This window comes from Silene latifolia, chromosome 1 (assembly GCF_048544455.1).
Source record: "Silene latifolia isolate original U9 population chromosome 1, ASM4854445v1, whole genome shotgun sequence".
Classification (NCBI taxonomy): Eukaryota; Viridiplantae; Streptophyta; class Magnoliopsida; order Caryophyllales; family Caryophyllaceae; genus Silene; species Silene latifolia.
The window spans coordinates 193,819,449-193,843,961 of record NC_133526.1 but is presented as its reverse complement, the minus strand read 5'-3'; the positions used below and the strand labels follow the sequence as shown (position 1 = coordinate 193,843,961).

The 24,513-nt window shown below is 43.3% G+C and overlaps 2 protein-coding genes and 1 non-coding gene across 4 annotated transcripts; 1 reads left to right on the top strand and 2 right to left on the bottom strand.

The window, feature by feature from the left end:
* Positions 1-2,158: 2,158 nt before the first annotated feature.
* On the bottom strand, positions 2,159-8,194 carry LOC141614661 (iron-sulfur assembly protein IscA-like 1, mitochondrial). 2 transcript variants are annotated; one of them, XR_012529360.1, is made up of 5 exons: positions 7,912-8,108; positions 7,590-7,784; positions 6,890-7,007; positions 5,032-5,425; positions 2,159-4,975 (listed from the first exon to the last, which is right to left on the bottom strand). XR_012529360.1 is itself a non-coding variant. In XM_074433408.1 (4 exons), the coding sequence occupies exons 2-4, from the start codon at positions 7,780-7,782 to the stop codon at positions 5,332-5,334; spliced, it is 405 nt and encodes a 134-aa protein (XP_074289509.1). In that variant the 5' UTR covers positions 7,783-7,784; positions 7,912-8,194; the 3' UTR covers positions 5,008-5,331. The 2 variants fall into 2 exon arrangements, 1 of the variants encoding a protein (XP_074289509.1); XM_074433408.1 differs by lacking the exon at positions 2,159-4,975 and having other exon boundaries at positions 5,008-5,425; positions 7,912-8,194.
* A 275-nt stretch (positions 8,195-8,469) lies between these two features.
* LOC141619361 (pentatricopeptide repeat-containing protein At1g77405) lies at positions 8,470-10,120 on the bottom strand. Its single transcript, XM_074436398.1, has one exon. The coding sequence runs from the start codon at positions 10,017-10,019 to the stop codon at positions 8,667-8,669; it is 1,353 nt and encodes a 450-aa protein (XP_074292499.1). The 5' UTR covers positions 10,020-10,120; the 3' UTR covers positions 8,470-8,666.
* Positions 10,121-23,962: 13,842 nt separating this feature from the next.
* TRNAC-GCA (transfer RNA cysteine (anticodon GCA)) lies at positions 23,963-24,034 on the top strand. Its single transcript has one exon. It is a non-coding gene; the product is annotated as a tRNA-Cys (tRNA).
* The last annotated feature ends 479 nt before the right edge of the window (positions 24,035-24,513 follow it).

Here is a 24,513-nt window from a genome sequence, read left to right as displayed (position 1 = left end):
TTCATATTCTCCTACAAGGTTTCCTTGTTGAGTTTTCCAAGTTATCAGGTAGGTAGCACCAAAACGGACATGGACACGGATACGACACGGACACGTGACACGGCATCCCATGAAATTTAGGACACGGGACACGTTATTTAAATTTAATAAAATATATATTTTGTAGTTATATATGTGTGTTTTTTATTTTTGAAAAAATATTTGATATTAAATTTAAATAAATGAAGGTAAAATTTGACGTTAAATATAACCTATTCTCATTTCTAAAACCAAAAATCAACTTATAATCAATCCGTTTGAAGGTGTGTCCAAATACCATGGACACGGCTCAAAATACGATGGACACGCGTCAGACACGTGCCCAAATAAAAGATAAGGTGTCCGACACATTTTGACGCGTGTCCGACGAGTGTCGTGTCCGACACGAAAACACCGATTAGGAGGAGTGTCCGTGCAACCTAGGTTGTCAGTGCTAATTGATTAGGATCATAATTACAAGTGTAGGAACAGTTGCATACTATTGTTCCGTACACCATATACGGAGGTATTACCGTATATTAGTACAATCGTACGTATAGTAGTGGCTAGTTGGCTACTAAAGATGGGCAGATACACGTGTCATTGTTTGACCACATTATAAAAAATAAATAAATGGTCAACAAACAAAGAAAAAAGAGTATTTGACATTTATTTGGGCACAAAATCTCATTGAAGACGGCGATATCCGTCACAAGTTTGTGACGGATACCGTTTCCTCTCACAAAATACCCATGAGGGGTGAGTGGGGAAGCACATGGGGGTGCCTACCTTGCCCCCTCTCCCTTTTTGTAAGAGGTCTTCAGCTTGTGACGGAATTAGCCCGTCACAAGCAAGACGCTTTGTTATTTGAGATGTTTTAATCTAGTGGTTAAGATTGATATATAATGAAGTAAATATTAAGTTTAAGGTTCGAATCCCTCATCAGTCATCTCCCAAGTATTATATTACCCATTGCGCTCATTTGACATCCTATAAAATTATACAACGTTTTGTCATCTAACCTAATTTAATGACTCGTTTCATTATGAACGGAGCAATCAACTCGTTTCCTTAGACTCGTCCCTCAAGCTGGAAATCAAGTGAGTCCGGTTGTATCAAGAAGTAATTATGATAGAATAAAATAAATTAATTACTTGACTGACTGCACTTTTTTTTTCTACTATGAAATATCAACCATTCCATGTAGTTTTGCAATTTTCATTATGATTATCGAAAACAATCTCTTTGTATTGCTAACATAAATCTTCGTATTTCTGACCCCTCTTATCCCGCAATTTGTAAGAGCCGGTGAGACAATGAAATACAACCTTTGGCAAGACACTTGCTTCGTATTAATTAAAATTACTGTATGAGTTATGAACAAACAGTTCAGTGTCGTCCCGTGATCAATTGAATACATACAATAGCAGTATTTGCTATGCACTCATGCCACTTATTTATTAATCATGTGTTTGACACCATATGGGCTCAATTGTGAACAATAACTTCCACACAGGTCAAATGGTACCATAATGGTCCAACTAGTGTTTACGATCTACCGTGGTTATTTTCTCCAAAGTGGTCACATTTGGCTTTGAAGTGGTTTCAAAACCCTGTCTTATTGTTTTAGATAAAAATGGCCTATCTTAAAGGAGCTTACTCATCATTCAAATTTCAAACCCTTGTCAATAATTTTATATCGTTTCAAAGTTACATTATAGCCTTCAAGACCTTTGTTTCACCTCAAGCCTTCAAGATCGGAGGTAAGCTACACCATTGCATTAGCATCTTTCTTGGGTTCAGTCGTTATACAACACATATAATGTTCACCCTTGGGACGATAATTTCAATCAAATGTGATTATTAATGCCGAAATGAATAACAACTTAAAATCTTAGCCTAGTTATTAAGACGAGAATCCTGTGAACTATACCTCGCAGATTAAATTAAATAATCCTCTTTATATTTGAAGGACATTGTGCCTCCTATTAGGCCCAAACAATAGAGCAATACTAAAGGTAAAGGCAATACCAATTACAAATAGTATAGGCTTTAAATATTTAATTAATGGCTTCACAAGAAAGCTGCAATTGAAGCTACGATTGTCTTAATTTCCTGCTACAAGGCTTCAATTGAATTATTTTTTTTTTGGTGTAAACCATCCGGTTTAATCAGGATTCGAGCCGGGTAGGACCACTAGGGCGGTAAAACTCTCCCTCATGAGTTTTAACACTGCTGCGTTCCCAGGGCTCGAACACGAGACCTCTGGTTAAACTAGAACAACCCCTTCCCAGTTGATCTAAGTGCTCATGGGTAGGCTTCAATTGAATTATACTGATGGTGTTTATGAAATAAAACCAAGCCAATAAAGATCTCTGGGTTAATCGATCACAAACACTTTACTCTTAAAATACGAACGAGTAATGCCATCTCCCCCGCCTCACAAGCTGAGATTATCTGTCCTCCTTTTATGTCCCAGACAAAATGGGACAACCTATTAACATTGTCGCTCCAGAATACGTGCACGTTTCATGGAAAAAGGCTCTAGGAAACAATTTTACTATAAGACGGTCCAAAATATTACCCTTTACGCAATAAAGACTTCATAGCTTATATCGTAAAATGATTTCAGGTTAGCTGACATGAATCATCATTTAAAACCGTCACTGATCCCAATAAAGCTTATAATATACAGTATGGATTTATTATTCAATAAGTATTTGAAAAATCATTCATAAAAAGACATAATTCCTATGAGATAGTACACCATTTGCTAGTACAAGTTTTAAAAAAGCAATTACAATTTCAAAAGATTGCGCAACATGACAACATTTGATCTCACCAAAGAATGGTACTCCATATATAATTATGTCAAACTTTGACTAGTAAGGAAAACTTCATCAATGTTCATTAATGTTAGGCACATAAACAATAATATAATCTAGCATTCATACACAAATTTTGATTAATACCCATAATGATTAGCAAATTCTAATCTAAATTAATCACAAAAGTATCTCTAATGATCACACTAATTTATGGCTAATTGGCAATTACACAATTCCAAGAATAATTAACTATCCTAATTAATTGCAGTTAGTCTCCCTTAAGACGGAGCTATTCATCCTAGACCTGACAAATAGATCGGGTCGTGTCGGGTTCATGTTCGTGTCACATATAAACGGGTCACAAACTCTTCAACCCAAACCCGACCCAATTAAATTTGTGTCGTGTTCGTGTCGACCACTTACATAAATGAGTCATCGAGCTTAAACCCTAACTTATTAATTTCGTGTCGTGTTTTCGTGTCATGTCAATGTTTAGAAAGTACAAGTATCTTATGCGACGGAGGATCGAGAAAAATTAGGACTAATTTAGTAAATAGGGCATTCAAGTTGGGTTCGTGTTTAAAGAGCTCAACTCAAATCCAACCCAATTAAATCTCATGTCTACCCACACGCATAAATGGGTGAGTAAGCCTCAACCCAAACCCGTTTCATGTCGGGCTCGTCTCATATTTTCGTGTCGTGTCATTGTTTGCCGGCTCCAATCCATCTTGATATTAAAACGGGTCGAATATCACCCCTCTTGAACATTTAAGATAATTTTTTTGTCTTTCCCTATGCATTCTGCCTTTTTTCTTTTGTTTTATTCATATTATTTAACCCGCTTCAAGCTTAAGACAATACACCCGTCTTAAATAAGAATTTGTCAATTAATCACAAAAGTATCTATAATGATCACACTAATTTAAGGCTAATTGGCAATTCCACAATTCCAAGAATAACTAATAATTAACTATCATAATTAATTGCAAGATTAAGAAGCTAATAAAGTCCTGAATGTAATTATCGAGTCTTGGTCATCTACCCAACCTAACGTGCTTACGTGCATGTTCATGAACATGAAACAGAGGTTCTGTAATTAGTGTGGACAAAAAAATGAAGAAATTAATCAAGGAAATATAAAATAAAAGTAGATTGTTTGACTTCCAAGAAGTTGCATTTATGTTCTAATTATGGACGTTGAATCAGAAGCTTTGAATTTCACTGTCCTAAAACTGTCATCATAATTTTTTCCCTAGGGTTGCATGCAAAGTCTAATTTGTGACTAAAATCTTAAATTTTCATTTAAGAAAGAAAACTACTGATCATGAAATCTACAGAACTTATCTTGTCCTTTGCATGACAAAAATATTAATCAACAAAGCAAGATGAGCTACAAGGGCATTACAATAGGAAGGGGATTCGATCACGAGACCTATAGTTCATATTTCATAATACCTATGTCTTAACCAGTAAGACTAAGACATTTCGATTAAACAAGGATGATTGTGCAAAGAAGTCAAAATAACTTCACCAAAAAATAAGTCTTCAGAGACATTTGGCCGAGGTCACAAATTTTTGTACCAGATAGTTTCACGATATGATTACGAGACTTTGTTCCATATTCCTCGATAATACAGAGTAGTATTTTTCAACAACTAGGTTTGAGCGGTTGTCTGGCTTCAGGTACACAAGCTGCTAAGTGAGGATTTTAGATGAACAGACACACAGTGTCTTGAAGTGGTTCAAGGAAAGGGTGTTATAGTTTCATAAAAGATCAAAAGTTCACCTAATAAAATCAACTTATCTACCAAAACTCTCAGAAGTTTTGCCAAAAAGCTATTTTAACATTACGATTCTCTTTCAAAACAATGCCTGTGAAGGGGAGGGAGGGTGACTAGGTATGGAGGGAGTGATGCTTGGTGGACATGGGCATGGAGGACCTACTTTCATCATCATTCCGCCCCATTCACATCCTAACTACGGAGTAATAGGCTCATAACCGTACAACATTCTTCAATGTCGAGGAAAAATAATTGACACAATTTCAGTATTTTCTTATTTTCTGAAGGAGCGTTTCAGTTTATTATAGTCTTCTTAAGGAAAAAAAGTCACTAATAAAGTTCCCTTTCCTTTTAGATACCTACTTCAGTATAAACAACACTATGTATAGGCTATTGCAATATACATTTGAATATTTGATCATCAGAAAAAACAGAATCAGATCTCACTGAAAACATTTACAGAAGAAATATCTAGTAGTTCTCTTTATAATTTACAAAACCCAGTTAGCCTCACATGTATATCAGAAGATCTCATTTATTTTCACAATGTAAACCAAAAGAAAAAAACTTAGAATGTCCTCTGTTTCTGTCAGATCCTATGTGTAGCACAGCAAGCAACAAAAGATAGATGCAATGCAATTTGATTGACTCGTAATAACAGGTGGTACCTGAAGCCAGACAACCGCTCAAACCTAGTTGTAGTCTCACTTAGCAGCTTGTGTACTGCTAGTTGTCATGAATGATTCTCCGCATCCACATTGCCCCTTTGAATTAGGATTGATAAAAATGAATTCCGATCTGCAAACAAGATGATCATGAATGAAACAAAGGCAGAATATGAAGGACACGTAACAACACATAAAACTGGATTGTGGTCGCTAGCTTCTATAAGCATTAGGCTAATAAAATTACCAAGGTCGCAAAATCTTTCCATGAACAATTTAAAGACAGAGAAACTCCACCGAAAAAACAAAGAAAAAATAAATTTCACTATATAATACTCCCTCAGTCCACTAATAAAGTTCCTACTTCCATTCATTCTGGAGCTTATCCTTAATTTTCACTCATTTACATGCAAGCCCTCGTTGGAAAGAAAAGAAAGACACTCTTGTCGCACATAGGTATATTTTAAAATATACATGTCCGCTTGAGAGATCAGCACGCCTCAAGTCCATAAGACGCGTTGTCCTCACACAAATTTTTGATGGTAAAGTTCAAAGTTGAAAGTTTTTATTATTGCTAAAGAAATTTATGTTCGTCTAGCATTGTTGTCATACTCATATGCTTAAAACTGAATTGAGTTGACGAAAGCTTCAATGCTTGTATCATTATGTGCAACTCTTGTTCTACATTAATCATTAAGCTTTTTGTTTTAAGGCAGCAATCCTTCTTCTATTTAGTAAAAGAGATATCGTGATACAGGTCTGTTCCGAATTTCGACCGGAATTCTCGGTCCAGGTCAGATTTTGTCTTTTGCGGATCAGTGCGGTCTTTGATTTTTCATTTTCTCGTCAATTCGGGCTTGGACTGACTAACAACCCTACATGTTTACTTGGTTTCTTAATACCTGCTCCCGCACTAGTAAGAACTCTATTAGTGGACAGAGAGAGTAACATCCAATACCTTCAGAAGAAAGTACCATAAATACCCTAGAATTGTCATCTCAACTCAAGTATGCTCTCTTAAATAAATTTAGGACAAATCAGTCAAGGGAGAGGAAGAGAGATAACTAAAAGTCTAAAACTAATAAGTAATAAGGAGTGCATGCAATAGCATTTTGCTTCCAGATCATTGTGGGATCTCATGCGAAAGCTTAATCTGCCAAACTATCCAGTTCTTTGGACTAAAATGCTACGTAGACGGTGACCATTTTGATCCATATAGCCAATGATAGCACTAACCCAATGCCTAAATGACTCACGCCCGTGGCAGACGAGGTCGGACGTATGTGTGTACATAAAGCACCTTTTTGGAACGGTTCATATAACCCTAAAGATTAAAATAATGCTCAAAAATGAATGCTGCTCAGTTAGCAGCTGTGTTACCTTGACTCTCCGACACGGGTGTCGTGTCTGACATGTGTCGAGGTGTCGGATACGGCTATTTTGTGCGGATTTTTCAATTTTTTGGTCTAAAGTGAAGTGTCAAAGTGTCGTGTCGGTATCGGACCAATAGGTGTCGGATACGCGACACGGCAGCTAAGTGAAGTGTCGGAGTAACATAGGTTAGCAGATAAGTACTCAAATGTCTGGTGATACGGACCTGAGCTTGTCGTCAACAAAATCCATCGTTGTTCCAATAACATGCATCAGAGCTTTAGGATCAACAAGGATCTTCACTCCATTGTCCTCAACTAACTCATCAAATTTCCCTTTCTCATCTGAACATTCAAAATACAAAATCAAGGTTAAATAATCCCCGACTCCTGAAACCTTCAATGCTTCTGCGCTTAATTTCTGATCAGTCAAATATTATCGCCTTGGCTTTCAGTATTAAACAATAACACCGCCCCAGACTGAAAATGTCACCCATCCCCCGACAGAAGAACTCCAAGTTACACACGATTCAAGTTTCGAAACATTTCAGCCTCTCATACATGAACAATCTTTCATTCAATTCACATAATAACTATGAACAATCTATAGAAAGCTTTGTCCTTTATACAGCTTCAGAATTATGACAATCATCAACATTTTAGCTCATCAAAAGCTACAAAATTCCTCTATTCCATTCGATTGTTTTCTAAATCACCTCACGTAATTAGCAAAACGTATACAATCAAATGAAACAGACGAAGTACAAAAAGCAGTAGCCAGCTAATAGCTGCGCGGCGAAAAACTAGAATTCTTTAGCTAAAATCTTCGACTATACTTCTATTTTAGCTTACTGCACTAATATCTCGCCACACCTAACTACAAATCCTGATTCCGCTACTGATAAAAATCAATTAATTAACACATACCAGCGTAATTGAGCGTGTAAGACAAGCCATTACAGCCGCGAGCCTTGACGCCGAGCCGAAGGTAAGGGCGCTGCCGCTGCTCAAGAAGCCGCTTTATCCGATCGGCGGCGGCAGTTGTTACACTTAAAGCTTGACGTTTTAAGCTCGGCGCGCTCTTTTCGGCGGCGGCTTTCGCTATTTTTATGGTTGACATGTCTGTTAATTTGATGGAGTAATCAATACAAATAATTAATCAGAGTTTTAATCAGGTGAATTACATAAAAATGATATAGTTAAATTAAATTATTACAAAGATTTGAACAATTGAGAGGATAAATGTTACCTGGATGATCAAATTGGGGAAGATGTTGAATTTGAAACCCTAGAAAAGAGGGAAATTCTGCGATAGGCGGGAAGCTAATTGTATCAGTTAGAAATTGGAATTAGTTTGTTCCAGAGATTCCTGGAGGAAATTCTCGTGTGAAATTGGAGGCCATTTACGCAAAACTACGATAAAACCGCTTTACAAGAGACTTATTGTGAGAATTTTTGCGCTAGAATATAATTTAACTCGTGAAAAACATATTAAGCCTGAGAATTGGAGGCGATTTACGTAAAATTAGTGTAAAACTGCTTTACAATAGGCTGATTGTGGCTTATAAGAATTTTTACGGTAGAATATAGGGATAAATCGGTGAAAAAATATTTATGCAAGTATAAGTAAAATTTGATTCGATTAATAAAATTTTACGATTGAAGATCACTATTTGAGAATTGAGATGTAATTATTATACGGTTTGGTGAACTATTTGATTTCCATCATCATAATGTTTTGCAATTTTGAGTTACTTAAGGTTCATTTTGCACAAACATAATTCAAGTTTTTAAAAACTCGGTCGAATTTCTCTGATCGAATCAGATTTTGCTTGTTCACATCAAAGGTCGATTCAAACACAAACTGGTATATGAAAATGATTTACAATCATTTGACAGAAACAATGTAGTTGATTTTTTTTTTTTTTGACAATCGGGTTAACGAGTTCTACAATTTAATAGCACGCTTAGCTAACCTATGAGCGGCTTTATTACAAATCAGTATCAATTCTCTTCAATCAGTAGATCATAATTCTTACGGTTCATTACAGGTTTAACCATTCTTTTCATCCTGTATCTCGTAATTATGCCATCCTCGATTTTGGCACGAGTTTCCTCATCTAGCAGATGAACCTTTCCCTGGGTATGAAGGGCATTACAAACCAACTTATAGGTGTACTCCCTAGGAATGGACCCTCCTCGAAGCAATTCGACAACAAACCCCAACGCCTCAGCCGCATTCCCCACTTCACACAAAGCATGGATAATAGGAGTATACGAGCTTGTAGAAGGTGTACCGTGATTCGCCTCCTGCATTCTCCTAAGCATCTTGATGCCCGTCTCAATCTCGTTCACAGCACAATAGTACCTAATTAAAGAGTCGTAAGTTACTCTTGTCGGAGCACACCCCCTTTGATTCATATCCTCGAAAAGCTCTAGCGCTCGCCCAATCCTATTCGTCTTACAACAAGCATCAATCAAAGCATTGTAAGTCACAATATCGGGAGCAATGCCGTTAAAGAGCATGAGTCGGAACAAGTGGTTCGCCTCCCACATTCTCCGTCTGGTGGCCTTCCTGCACCCCGTCTGCATACTATATTTGCAAATCGAGCTGATGAGAATAGTGTAAGTAAACGTATCAGGCGGACATCTAAACCCCGGCAACTCCATCTGCTGCAACAACGACCTGGCTTTATTAAAAAACCCAACGCGACAAAGTGCATAAATAATCGTATTATAAGCAAACACATCGGGTTTGCAATGAAACCGCTTCATATCATAAAAAAGACGGACAGCTTCATTAACTAAACCCTCTTCGCCTAGGCATTTCATCAAACAGGTGACGGACATTGTCGTTACAACCCCGATTCTCTTACGGCTCATTTCCTTGAGAAATTCCCAAAGTTCACTAATCTTATTCGCCTTCGCTAACACCAACGCCATCTCTTTTACTGTACTTTCGTCGTGTGTAAACCCGAAACCGTCCGATTCCACCCATTTGAAGAATTCGACAGCTTTTTCGACACCAAAATCGATCCGAACCGGGTCACGATGTCGTCCGGGTCCAAGGACAAGTGACCCTTTTCGGAGCTTATCGGATTCGAGCCTGAGGTTACGTTGCTTAAGAGGAGAACGATGACGTGTCGTATTGGTTTGGCGACCAATGGAGCTGGAAGGTAGAAAAAAGAAGGTCGGTACAGAGCGAAGGATCTCTGATACTTGATCAGCGGTCCAGGGATAGCGTTCGGCAGCTCCCTGGACCGCTTTATCGAATGGACGGCCTCGAATCATCGAGGCCAGTGTTTGGTTTACGACTGCATTTCGGTGTCGGTATCCAAGGGCTTTGGTTGGCAACATTTTACCAACATGAGGTTTCACAGGCGGGAAGCTAATTTGTGTTGTAACTAAGGCCGTTCATTTGTGGTTCGGTGAACCGGTTCGGCTGAATACTAAACATTAAACCGAATTTGTAAGTATCGACTACGTTTGAGTAACTATTGACGATGATTTTAAAAGACGACCCTACCCTCCATTCTCTCACTAACACTATCTCACTAACTTACCATTTTCTCTCTAATTCAACTAAAATACAGCCACCTTCCACCACCACCACCCCCCCTACGACCACCACCAGCCCTCCGACTGCTGTCCAACCACCGCCGTCGAGGTTACTGACACCCCCCCTTTTTTATAATTTTTTTTTGTATTTTAATTAGTTTATGTAAGAATTTGTGTCTTTTTGTTGTGTTTGATTAATTGTATTGTAATTTTATTGTAAAATTAATTTGTTTACCTTTAATAGTAGTTAGTAGTTAGTTTTAATTCTTCTTTTTCGTTTTTGATTTCATCCGGAATTTTGATTGTTTTAATTATTTATCTTTTGTCGATTTTTGTTGTTTGTTGTTGATTGTTTCAATTAGTTGTTCTATTGTTGTCGTCGAAGGGGTTGTTGTTGTTGTCAATGGGGTGTTTGTTACGTGTATGCGTGGTTGTTGTCGTGGTGGAAGGAGGGCTGGCCATGGATGAAAAGTTGAAATTCAACTTTCATCCATGGGCCAAACGTTGGAATTCACATTTAACCATGGGAGAAAGTTGAATTTCAACTTTTCCCCATGCACAAACGTTAATACTCGAGGTTTGCTCCATGGTCGAAAGTTGAAATTCGTGTTTTTCCATGGTTAAACGCTGAGATTCAACATTTGCCCATGGTTAAACCTTGAATCTTAATGTTTGATCCATGGATAATTGTTGAATTTTAACTTTTCGTTTATGGTTCGTTCATTTTTTAACCGTGTTTAATGTCTTTAATTGCCGATTTTTTTTTTTTTTTACTTTTCTAGTTGATGTTGGGTATTTTGTAACATTTTTTAATTGTTTAATACCATTAATTGCCAATCGATGTTCTTAATTGTTGCCGTTGGTTTTTTTTCTTCTTAATTTAAATGGTTTTATTAGAATTTGAGAGAAATATGTTTAGTGAGAGAAAGTAATGTTATTGTGTAAGGGGCATTATCATCTTTTAGAATGAAAATATCGTCGATGAAAATCAGCCGTCAACATTAACCGACCCAGTTAACCGGTTTTTTTGGTTCCATTAACACTTGTTGACCGAAACTGTTAAAATAAAGTTAAACAAAATAGCCATCGCCCTTATACTAAAAGAATAAGAGTTTCTTGAAATTTTTCCGCCTAAAAAACTTGATATAAATAGGCTACATTATATCATATCTACAACTAGGCATACTATTCTATCCAATAAATAGTTTTATTCCATTTAAAGATGTTCCGGGTGTAATTCCAGAGCAAGTATAGTTACCACCCTTGGCTAGTTGAATGGTGTCTCGAATTGGATTCTCCCTTGGTCTTAATCGTTCCTCTCGGCCTCTCCCCGCAACAATGAACGCAGGCGAGGGCTTGGCTTTGAGCCAAGCGTACCCACTCCGACGCCCAAGTCAGTAAACTTAGATGTATAAGTTGTATGCTAATTGGCTAGGAATATATTGTAGAGAGATAAGGAAGATTATACCAGATGAATAGTGTATTTAGGTTAAGTGGTGTATTTCTGGATTGGATCCTTTCCTCAATGAAGGTTGAGGAGTATTTATAGACTTCACCTTTTGTCACGTAGTGGCCAAGTGGCCAAGTGGCTAGCAGGTGGAAAGACTGATCTACCCCTCGGCCGAGGGACCTATGGCTGGCCGGCGGGCCATGTTGACTCACCGCGAGGGGTCTTGGATATGAGTACGCGGATATGTGTCCCGGCTAGCGAGTTGTCATGCCGAGACCAGTGACAGTAGATGGGTCGCATCGGCTAGGTCGTCTAAGTCGGCCGACTTCTTTGTGGATATCTTTGACCTTGCTCAATATGTTGACTTGGTCAGCGGTGCAGAATATGCCCCATCAATTTGCCCCCAGCGTAGTCTATGCCGTGGTATGGGCTTCGATGTACGTCTGAGCGTATATTCTGCGCAAGTAGTTTGTAGAAAATTTTCTGCATCGGCTTCTTCCGCGGCGGCCTCTTTTGCCTCTGCCTGGTCTTTCTTAGGCCGTACCATATCCCCCCTCCACATGGATGTGTAAAGGGCATCCGATGTGGAAAAGAAAGTGACGCTTGCGGAGACCAGGGTTGAGAGTGCCGGTTGTTTCTGATTGCCCCCGGCCGGCGCTGCATAGCTTGGTTGGCATAGTGGCCGGCGGAGAACTGATTGCTTGGGAATTTGTTGAGGAAGGTGAATAGGCGGAGAGATTTGAATAGGCGTGTTGAAGACGTTTGGTCACTGTTGAATTGATTGACATAACTGTTGCAACGATTGACATCCCGTGGTTGCATGTCCGACACGTGTCGTGTCGTTGATTGGTGACGCTTCATGGGCTGTTCTCTGATTGGTCCTCCTCCATGGGCTTTTCCCTATAAATAGGGCAGTTGCTCCGTGAAATTGGCTACCAATTTCATTCTCCAAAAATTTTTCTTCTCTCTAAACTTTCAAGGGCTTCTGTCTTCTAACATTCAGGGTTGTTATTCCGGCGAGTGTTTTTCTTCAAGGTAAACAAACAAACTTCTTCACTTTTTATTTTGTTAAATAATTGTTGCTATTATGTCTCGCTACTCGGCGCCGGACTAGTACTTCACGCGGAGGATTCCCCGTTGCGTCTTGTTGGGGAGGAGATACTAGACGCCATACCGATAAGGTTTGGGGGCCCTAGGTCTCCTTCTCCTGTAGTCGATCCACCAATTCTGGAGGGACGGGAGGATGAGGGTGAGGATGCTGATGAGGATGAGGGGACCCCTTCTGATGGTGGGAGGCTGTCTGTCCCGGATCACGGCGAGCCCTGCACGACTGGTCTTGAACGTGGTTGGTCCCATAAGTTCGCCAGTTGTTCCGGCGAGAGATTTTTCGGAGGCCATTTCTCGTTCGGTGAGGGGTATAAGATTGTCATTCCTAAAAAGGGTCAGGCGGTCTGTTGCCCTCCACCGGGTCACACCGGCGAGTACATCAGGCATCTGGAGTACGGGCTGCGGTTTCCTCTGAATAAATACGTCGTGGCCATTATCAGAGCTATGAACGTTGCGGTGGCCCAGCTACATCCGCTGGCCATGAGGACGATAGTTGGCTTTGTGTGGCTTTGTCTCTTTAGGGGGGAGATCCCGACGGTCAACCTATTCCGCCGACTCCACAGTCTTCGACCGTCAATTGCCGGTAAAGTGGGGTGGTACGGCGTACGATGACGGAGCCGAGCTATGTCTCCGTGAACAAGCTTACTTCTTGCAAAGACTGGCAACGGCGGTGGGTGTATATCCAAGTGCCGGAGGATTACCCATTGCCCCGGTCTTTCCAGAGCCCTGTTTACTTGCGGTGTGAGAACCGGGAAGAGTATGTGGAGTGTACCTCCCGGGGTAAGGTGAAAATGGACGCTTCGAAGGTTCCTCTTACTGAGGATGAGGAGAGAGCGATGCAGCTGTTCGATGCTGAGAAGGGATGGCTGCCCCCGACTCAGATTATTCTTCAAGATGAGCTGCTTGGCCACGTCGGCCTCATACCGGCCCTCAGCCAGGGTGAGTGGGGTCGGTGTGAGGCCCATCTTAGCTCGTTACGTTCCTGTTTTTAGAGCTGTTTCATTTCTTTCATGTAATTCTTTGTTTGATTTCTTGACCGGTCCGGCGAGAATGTCCGAGAGTACTTTGAAGAGGATAGGCCTTGATAAGGACGGGAAGGTCGTTGATCAGCATCCTACGGCCGAACTGCGCGATCGTAGACCGTCCCCCAACGAGCTCATGGATAAGCAGTTGAAAGGGGTAGATCCGGTGGCGGCCCAGGCAAGGGTCCTTAGAGGCGTGCCAAAGAGAACGAAGAAAGCTGCGACTAGGTCGACGGCGGCGTCTGTGCCTGCTCCCTCTTCGACCCCAGTGGTTCAGAGGGAACCTGTGGAGGTCGTTGATATTACTGGGGGGTCGGTGACCATTGCTAAGGAGCCACCGCTTGCTTCTACCGTTGTCGGGGAGAAGAGGAAAGAGCCACCGTCTCCTTCCGTTGTTGCCGGGGGGAAAACTGATCCATCCGGCCCTCGAAAAAAAAGGGCCCAAACTGGTACGGATCTGACTTGTGGTTCGGATTTAGCTGGTTCGCTGGACATCCCAGACGACCGGCTTTCTGATGTGTCAATGCAAGGTGACATGGATGCTTTGTGTAAATTTTTTGTAGATCCTCCCTCGGCGACCGTCGTTCTTACTGAACGGCAATCAGGGAAACAGCCTGAGAGGGCTACCGAGAAGGTCATCGTGGGCTCCTCCGCCGGGGCAGGTGACGGAAATGTCATTGTTGACTCCTCTGCTCAGAAGATTTCTGCCTCCGAGCTTGTGGCGGAGGGTGTGAAAATGTATAAGAGGCTGGCGAAGTGGACCCAACAAGCCGGCTCCTATATTGCGGAGCAGGAGAAAACCATGGGCCAAGCTGCGCCGCTGATGGCGAAGCTTAAACTTGACCTCTCCGCCGCAAGGGGGGAAGCCGCGAAGTTCAAACTGGATCTCTTTTCTGCCAAGAAGCGCGTGGAGGAGGTTGAGAAGGCTGGGGCCGAGAGGGCCAAAGTTGAGGAAGCTGATGCCGCTACTGCCAAGATGATGGAGGAGCGGAATAGGTACAAGGACGCTCATAGCGCCGTGGTTGCCGAGGGGGAAAAGTGGAAGAATCAGTTCCACAACCAGGCGGAGGCGCTTAGGGACGCGCAGGCTGCCATTGCTCAAAAGGAGAAGGATATTGCCATGCTCCAAGATGAACTTCTCCCAAAAATGTGTGCCCAATTCCGGGATCGGGCGAGGAGGCGACCAAGGTGGCAATAAGGAAGCTCGTCCCGAGGGTTCTTTCCCGTGGGATAAATTTGAGCGACTTTTGGACGAGATGGGCGAGGGCTGCGACGCAGCGGCGGAGAGAAGACGGAGGCCGTCTGTGATGCAGAGGTGAAGGAGGGTGACGTGCAAAAGGTACTTGAGAATGTGGAGCCCTCTTCCGAGCCGGCTACCGAAGAAGCTGCTGCTGCTGATGGAGGACAGCAACAGGCATAGGGAGACGGGCGGTCGTCACCAGACTCACCCGGCGTCTCGGATAGCTTTAGGCGTTCGGGGCCAACTATTGAGCCTTCTCTCCCTGCCATCTTTTGGCGCTTCAATTCCTAAGTTTGTAACCTTTTGTTTTTCTTCGTTTCCTTGCTTTTTGTAAAGCTTTGGTAGGTAGAGTTTAGGCTATCCTCATGGGGACGGCCGTCGTCTGTACTCTCCTTGTAACCATTTTTAATGAAGTTTTATCTTTTGGTCCTTGGCTTTGGCCGGGACTTTGATCATCATTTTTCACTTCTCTTTGCGTTATTTAATTGAGCGCCTTCGTTTTACCGTCGGCATGGCCGAGGCAGTTAGGATGCACATCTCAACTGTGTTAACGTTTTTAGCATTTCTTCTAGCATACCGGTCATTGTGTCCCCGTCGCTCTCGACTAAGGCCGAGGTAATCGGGGTTACGGCTCGATAGCATCCGTAACTGTAGGCATATTGACCGCCAGACTTGCGTCTCAACTGCACTGAGTATACGTTTCTTCTAGCATACCGGTCGTTGTGTCCCCGTCGCTCTCGGCTTTGGCCGAGGTAATCGGGGTTACGGCTCGATAGCGCGTATCGGTCATTGTGTCCCCGTCGCTCTCGGCTAGGGCCGAGGTAATCGGGGTTATGGCTCGATAGCATCCGTAACTGTAGGCATATTGACCGCCAGACTTGCGTCTCAACTGCACTGAGTATACGTTTCTTCTTTGGGTGACTGACCGGTGGCAACTTATGGAGGGGACAAGCACGTTGATGGAAAATTTGGGTGAGTCTTCATTTGCTATGATTACGCATTGGGGCGTCCACAATGGGCTTGGACGCCTCCTCCGCTATACAAAGTACTTTCTTAAGTTGTCGGTGTTCCAATGGCTCATCAAAGGCACACCCTCCATATCCGTCAGCCGATATGTACCCGGCCTCATCTCTTCAACCACTTTGTAGGGACCTTCCCAGTTGGCCGTCAGCTTACCGTGAATGTTTCCTTTGTTAGTGGCAGCCGACTTTCTTAGGACTAGGTCTCCCACTCTTAGGTCCCTTTTGTGGACTCTTCGGTTGTAGGCTCTTTTCATCCGGTTTTGATATACTGCCAAGTTGAGGCGTCTTTGTATCTCGGCTTTCTTCGACCAGTCTAAGGAAGCTCTCGTGCCTTCCTCGTTTTCCACCGGGTTAAAGGTAGCCGTTCGAATGTTGGCACCGCGCTTCAATTGGCGGGGCGCCGGGCAACCGTAGACTAGGTGGAAAGGGGTGTACCCCGTTGCTTCTTTCTCCGTGGTTCGAAGGGACCATAGGACGCCCGGTAGTTCATCGGCCCATTTTCCCTTAAGATCTTCGACCGTCTTCTTCAAACCGTTGAGGATCGTTTTGTTGGCCGCCTCCGCCCCCGTTGCTCGTGGGTGGCGACGACGGAGGAGTATGCAAACTTGATACCAAGCTCTTCTAACCAATTCATTATCAGGTCACTCCAGAACTCTCGGCCGTGGTCAAATACTATAACTTGGGGTAATCCGAAACGAGTTATAACATTTTTCCGTTTACCTTTCGACGGCCGTGTGGTCTTCGCCGGTATCGCTGCTACGACTTCAACCCATTTGGTGAAGTAATCAACAGCGACGATCAAGAACTTCCTTCCTCCGGAGGCTGTTGGGAATGGCCCTAGCATGTCCATCCCCCACTGTGCGAAGGGAAGAGGGCTAAGCACCGGTTGTAGGTCCCCGGAGGGAGCGTGTATTACGGGGCATGCATCCGACGATTCGTGCACTTCTTGGTCTTTGTTCTGGAATCTTGAAGCATGGTGGGCCAGAAGTAGCCGGCTCGTAGAGCTTTGTGGGCTAGCGTTCTTGCCCCCATGTGGTGTCCACAGATGCCCTCGTGAATCTCTGTCGATGCTCGGCTCTGCGTCGGGCCGGACCGACACACTTCAAGAGTGGTCTTATTACGGACCTTCCGTACGGTTCTCCTTCGAACACTAAGTACCTGGCGGCGATCCGTTTCATTTTGGCCGAGGGATTGCGGCCCTCCGTAATTCACCCGTAAGTTTGTATTTCATTATCGGAGTCATCCACGTTGTCTCGGCCTCTACGTTGCCCACCATGCCGTCGGTCTCGGTGATGCTCTTCGCATTCCGATATCTACCAAAGACGGTTCGGTGACGTTCTTGATGGTTGGTGGGCAAGTTTGGAGAGAGCGTCGGCCCGGTTGTTCTCGGATCTGGGGATGCATTGGATTTGGAAAGACTTCAATTTCGCTACGTCGGCCTTTACCCTTTCTAGGTACCTTACCATTCCGTCGTCCCCGAGCCTCAAACTCCCCTCCGATTTGGTTAGTAACCAACAAAGTGAGTCTGTCTTCAACACAATGTGCTCTGCTCCGACCCTAGCTAGCTCGACTCCGGTTATCACCGCCTCGTATTCGGATTCGTTGTTCGAGGCCGAGAAGGTGAATTTCAAGGCGTACTCGAACTCGTCCCCGTTTGGGGTGATGATGAGGATGCCGGCTCTGAGCCGTGTTCGTCGTGGAGGAGCCGTCGGTGTAGACCTCCCATACGCCTGGGTTTGGCTCTTCTTGATACGTGCACTCGGCCAGGAAATCTGCAAGTGCTTGCCCTTTTATCGAAGGTCTTGGTTTGTCTTGAATGCCGAAGCGGAGAGTTCTACTGCCCACTTGATGAGCCTGCCGGATTGTTCGAATTTTTCCAAAGCTTTCTCTAACGGTGATCGGTTAGGACCGTCACGGGTGCGCGTCAGTAGGGTTTTAACTTCCTTGTGGCAACGACGACGCGAAGGCTCTTTTTTCGATTAGTGGGTAATTTCTCTCGGCGGGCAACAGCGTATGGGTGACAAAGTAGATTGGGTGTTCTTTGTTTGTCTTCTTCCCCGATAATCAACTGCGACCGTGGCCGAGGTAATCGCTATGTATAGGTACAGCGTTTCCCCAAAGATCGGCACGGGACGAGTTGGGAGAGTCGAAGATGAGCTTTCGATTGTTTGAAAGCCGTGCTCTGTTCCTCCCCCCAGCTGAAGTCTTTATTCCCTTTCAAAACTTTGAAGAATGGGGTGTTCTTGTCGGCTGACCGAGAGATGAAACGGGCGAGAGCCGCCATTCTTCCGGTCAGCATCATAACCTCTTTTCGATTCCTTGGCTCCGGCAGGTCTAGGATTGCTTGGATTTTGTCTGGATTTGCATCGATGCCTCTGGCACTGACAAGTACTCCGAGGAATTTTCCTGCCCGGACCCCGAAGTTGCATTTCATTGGGTTGAGCTTCATCTTGTATTTCCTTAGTGAACAAAATGTTTCGTGTAAATCGGCCAGGTGCTCGCTGTCGGACTTGCTTTTTACAATAGCATCGTCGACGTAGGCCTCAATGTTCCGCCCTTTTTTATTTTGGAACACTTTGTCCACCAGCCTTGTATACGTTGCGCCGGCGTTTTTCAAACCAAACGGCATCATTTTGTACATGTATGTGCCGTTAGCGGTGATGAATGCGCATTTAGGCATGTCTTCCTCAGCCATGAAAACCTGGTGATATCCCGAGAAGGCGTCCAGCAGGCTCAGCGTGGTGTAGCCTGCCGTGGCGTCGATTAAGCTATCTATCCGAGGCAGAGGGTAACAATCTTTGGGGCATGCTTTATTAAGTTGGGTAAAGTCTACACACATTCTCCATGCCCCCGATGATTTCTTTACCATCACAACATTGGCTAACCACTCAGGGTAAGTGCAAGGCATAATAAAGCCCGCCGTAAGCAGTTTATCTACCTCGGCCTTGATGGCCTCATCTTTCTCGACTGAGGAGTTCCTCATCCTTTGCTTGACAGGGCGAGCGGTGGGGAGTACGTTTAGTTTGTGAATAATTACCTCCCGACTCACACTGGCATCTCGGCCGCCGAGTAGGCGAAGACGTCTTTATTTTTCTTTAGCAGTCCAGGAGTTCGGCTCGAACTTTGGTTCCGAGTTGACACCGATGGTTACGGTGCGGCCTGGATCAATCTCCACCTCTTCGGTCTCTGCTCCTTCAACCATGCCGATGGTCCGGTCGCTCTCGGACCTGGGAGTGTGCTGTATCTGGAAGGATTTTAATCTTGAAGCGCCGGCTCTTACCTTCTCTAGATACTGTGTTGTCCCATCGTCCCGAGCTTTGTACTCTCCTTTGATCTGGTTGGTCAATGAAAGCGAATCTGTTTTCACCACGACATGCTCCGCACCGGCGGTTCTGGCTAGCTCGATCCCGGTTATTATTGCCTCGTACTTGGATTCGTTGTTTGAGGCCACGGAGGTAAGCTTTAAGGCGTGCTCAAACACCTCTCCGTTCGGGCTTAGAATAACGATGCTGGCTTTCGAGCTATCCGTCCTGGAAGGGCCGTTGGTGTGTATCTCCCATACGCCGGGATCCTTCTCGTTATTTGAGACGAGTTTATGTGCTCCCCCCCGGTCCGAGACGTATATCAATGTCAGGGCCCGGATGGATATCACAGCGTCGACCTCGCTCAGAGTGATCCGACCTATGAGAACGTCGTAGTCAGACGTGCCGTCGATGACTACGAATTCAGACATAACGGCCTTGGCTGCGCCTCCCTCACCGAACCTCACCGGTAATCTGATTGACCCCAGGGGTACCAGACCGGCTCCGGAAAAGCTGTACACCGGGTTGGTGCCGGGGCTCAGGTCTTCAATCCTTAGACCGAGGCTGAGAAAACATTCTTTGTACATAACGTTTGTGTAGGCGCCTGTGTCGACTAGGCACCTCTCCACCAAGTGGTTGGCTATGCCCAGGCGGACTGTAAGTGGGTCGCTATGAAGGGCGCTGACTCCCTCGTAGTCCTCCTTTCCAATAGTCATATCGGGGATGTTGGAAGCGGGGGTGGCTGTGTTGGGCACAAAGTTGTCGGCCTGACACGGCTTGTTCAGGTGCCGTTTGTGCCCATGAGCGGACCCGCCATTCTTGTTGCCCCTGATGACATGGATTATTCCTATCCGTTCAGAGTTGGGTTTGCCGTTTGACCCGTCGGCCTCTGGTTTTTGGACTTTGGCGACATATTTGCCGAGGCTTCCCTTCCGGATCAGCTCTTCGATGGCATTCTTCAGATGTCGGCAGTCATTGGTTAGGTGGCCGATGTGGCCGTGGTACTCACAGTACTGGCTCGTGTTACCGTCACTCCTCGGCCTAGGGGGCCTTTCCCACCTCGACCTTCGTTCTTGCTCAGCGAAAACCTCGGGCGGCTGGTATGACTAGGGGGGTGTGATCATCGTACCGTTTTTTGTGGTGAGCTCCTGAGCTCCCCCCAGCATCCGCCGAGTTCTGCTTCCTGGCAGACCTGTCCGACCGTGACCTATTGTTGTCGCGGCGTCTTTCATCGGATCGTGACTCATCGTTGTCACGGCGTCTTTCATCGGGATTGTCCTCCCGGCGGCTTGTCTTCTCTGAGTGCTCGGCCTCGCTGGGGCCTACCCAGGTCTTGTGATAGTCTTCCACCTTGATGGCTTGGTCAGCCATCTCCCTGGCGGCGTCCCAGCCCAGGCCTCCGCACTTGATGAGCTCATTTTTTAAATCTCCCCTTGGGAGGCCCTTCATCAGCGCGAAGGCCGCCAGTTCGGGATTAATTTCTCGAATCTGCTGGACCTTGCCGTCGAACCTCTTCACATAGCTTCGTAGAGACTCGCCCCCCTCCTGTTTGATAGTTAGGAGGTCCGATGTCTCCACGACCTTTCTCTTGTTGCAAGAGTACTGGGCTATAAACGCGTCCCTTAGATCGGCGTAATAGTATACCGAGCCGTCGCGGAGCCCTTTGTACCAACTCTGAGCCATCCCATGCAAGGTTGTTGGGAAAACTCGGCACCAGACCTCATCGGGTTGTTCCCACACCGACATGTACGACTCGAAAGCCTCGGTATGGTCGGTGGGGTCGCTATCCCCTTTGTATGTGAACGCCGGCAACTTCAGTTTAGTTGGCACAGCGGTTTCAAGGACGTAGGTACTGAGGGGTTGTCTGACCACGTGCCGAATGACACGCGGCGATCGACTCCTCGCATTCCTAGTCCGGCTCCTCTCCTCGTAGCGGGAAGGACTCCTTCTCCCACTCGGGCTTCTTCTTCTTCGACTCTGCTGAGTCGGACTCTTCTGGCTCCTTTGGGGCGAGCCTCGTGCGTGCCGCGGCGACGCTGTCCCCCCGCGGGTGCGGGAAGGACTTAGGTCCACTACGACCACTTTGGGCTCCCCCGGTGTCTTCACAGGATCAGCTTCTCCTAGTGCTCCGTTTAGGTTTCTCGGGGTCACATTTTGGGCCCTGGTTTCCTGGACGGTTTCCGTTTAGGCTACATTATATCATATCTACAACTAGGCATACTATTCTATCCAATAAATAGTTTTATTCCATTTAAAGATGTTCCGGGTGTAATTCCAGAGCAAGTATAGTTACCACCCTTGGCTAGTTGAATGGTGTCTCGAATTGGATTCTCCCTTGGTCTTAATCGTTCCTCTCGGCCTCTCCTGCAACAATGAACGAACTGAGGGCTTGGCTTTGAGCCAAGCGTACCCACTCCGACGCCCAAGTCAGTAAACTTAGATGTATAAGTTGTATGCTAATTGGCTAGGAATATATTGTAGAGAGATAAGGAAGATTATACCAGATGAATAGTGTATTTAGGTTAAGTGGTGTATTTCTGGATTGGATCCTTTCCTCAATGAAGGTTGAGGAGTATTTATAGACTTCACCTTTTGTCACGTAGTGGCCAAGTGGCCAAGTGGCTAGCAGGTGGAAAGACTGATCTACCCCTCGGCCGAGGGACCTATGGCTGGCCGGCGGGCCATGTTGACTCACCGCCGAGGGGTCTTGGATATGAGTACGCGGATATGTGTCCCGGCTAGCAGGTTGTCATGCCGAGACCCAGGCTGACAGGACGATGGGCTGCATCGGCTAGGTCGTCTAAGTCGCTGACTTGCTGTGGATATCTTTGACCTTGCTCAATATGTTGACTTGGTCAGCGGTGCAGAATATGCCCCATCAAAAGAAGTTATAATATTTTTTCAATTTGTATAAACATATTGATACAATTTTCTGATTTTGTTACATAAATGAAATTGCACTAATTATACGTATGATGTGATAGAAATTTTTCATTATTATTATTTTTTGAAACACGAACATTTTTTTAGCAAATACTTTGTAATTAATTGTACTATTCAGTCTTTTGAAACAAACGTACTACAATTTGAGAGTATTCATAGATTGTTTTTGTTTTTTACTTCTAAAACGAAAAACTTACTAATAATATACCCATTTTTTTACAGTTTAACTTAATTTCTATCTCTGTTCCATACCATGTAAACATTTAAATTTCGGTTAATTTTTTAAAAAAATTAATTTAACATATACATAAATATATTTATTATAACACATATCTTATCTAATTGTATTATAACTGTCATTCGTTCGCGTTTATATTACGACTTTTGTGAATATAAGGATATAAAAAATAATTTTTTTAAAACAAAGTCAACAAAATAGTTTCAATAAAACCGACAATTTTATGCGGAGAGTAAGTGTTAAACCTTCTCTTTCTTACCTCTTAATACAAAATATTACTAATAATAAGTTTCATAGTTAAATTTTAAATGGAGTTATTACTATTGTAAAACTGTTAATTTCTCTAATATATCTATCTAAAAAACCGCGCATTTGCGCGAGATCTATTCTAGTAAAAGTATAAATTAAAGCAAAAACGAAAAGCAAATAATTTGCCACGAGAAAACCTAAATTTTGCGTAAGTTGTAGAAACTTGTTTATACAATGATATTAAAATCATTAATATCAATATTTTATAGATAAATATTAATAAATAGGTGTTTTGATCTTGACTTACATGCTTTTATATGTTAATGATATGACAAATTATTGCCAAAAGACCAACAAAAGTGCATAAAATAAATGTTTAAAAGAGGCAGATTAGTGCTTTTGGGTAATCTGATAGATTTTCATTAAATTTAGGGGTATCATTGATGTTTTTTTTGAAAAAAAGCAGAATAGAACGTACAATTCGAAAAAATATGAGGGAAGTTTGTTCAAACAATCTTAATATCGGCCAAACTCTATTGGTACCGGTGTTAAAGTTGTGAAAATTTACGGGGATCAACTCTTTGTATCTTGTCAATTATATCGTTATATTTGATTTAAATCGCCATCACTGATTTTGTGGCAACTTATTATGCTTCATAGATCATTATACCGTGTTATATAAAGTTGAAATCACGAATTTCGTGTGGCCGTGTGGGTTTGTCATTTGGTCAATCAAGTCCATATGACTCATGGATTAGATCACCTCATGATGAGTCATAGACGTGTAACTGACCTTGTGATTTTGAACACCAAAATTCAAATTATTAAAAAGTTGATTAAACTTCTCTGTTTAAATGAAGATTGTAAAATGATTTTTTAAGTGGTGTTTATGACAAAAAAAATGCTATTAATTGATTTATACATCCAAATTTATTACTGCAAAACGATTGAGCGGTATTGAATACTAAAGAAAATTGAGTTTTGATGCATATGACTCACATGACTACATGAGTACATATTAGCTAATAGCTACTCCCTCTATATCCTTATGATGTTTCTATTTTATTAAAATATTCCTCACATATATATACTCAAGAAATGAGAATATCATTAAAAAAACGGAGGTAGTACTACACTATATAAGATGGAGAATCCCTCTAAACAACAAAGGGTCCATAGCTTAGTGGTAGAGCATTTGACTGCAGATCAAGAGGTCATCGGTTCGAACCCGGTTGGGCCCTTATTTTTTATATTTTTTAAACACTTTTTTGTTCTATATGCTCTTCATTGATTTATGTTTGCTATTGTCTTGTGTTGTAAAAACTTCATTGGTTGACCGAAACTTTTAAAATAAAGTTAAACAAAATAGCCATAAAAGTAATAGAACAATTAAATTATTTTCGCGTATAGTGTAATACCCGCCCTGTATAAGGACCCCTTGACCGACCGTTACCAGAGAAGGCCGTAGGAGGGGATATAAGAGAGGATAGAGGACACATGTATCTATTTACTCGACCTAGTAGGGACTACTCGGCCGAGTAGTGGTAACACTCGACCGAGTAGGGCTTACTCGGCCGAGTATGAAAATATATGTCACTCTATCAGTTATCACCACCTCTCTATACTCTCTCACCTAGCCTAGACACTAAACCAAGAAGGGGGAATGGTGCACGCTTGGAGTCTTCGAGTCGAGGTGTCGTCGTTGCCGTCTTCGGTCCGC

Coding starts and splice junctions, on each gene's coding strand:
- LOC141614661 (XM_074433408.1), bottom strand. CDS start 7,782: ATGTCAACCATAAAAATAGCGAAAGCCGCCGCCGAAAAGAGCGCGCCG. Junction 7,008..7,589: donor TTACACGCTCAATTACGCTG/GTATGTGTTAAT, acceptor TTGAATGTTCAG/ATGAGAAAGGGAAATTTGAT. Junction 5,426..6,889: donor TTTGTTGACGACAAGCTCAG/GTCCGTATCACC, acceptor TCTTGTTTGCAG/ATCGGAATTCATTTTTATCA.
- LOC141619361 (XM_074436398.1), bottom strand. CDS start 10,019: ATGTTGCCAACCAAAGCCCTTGGATACCGACACCGAAATGCAGTCGTA.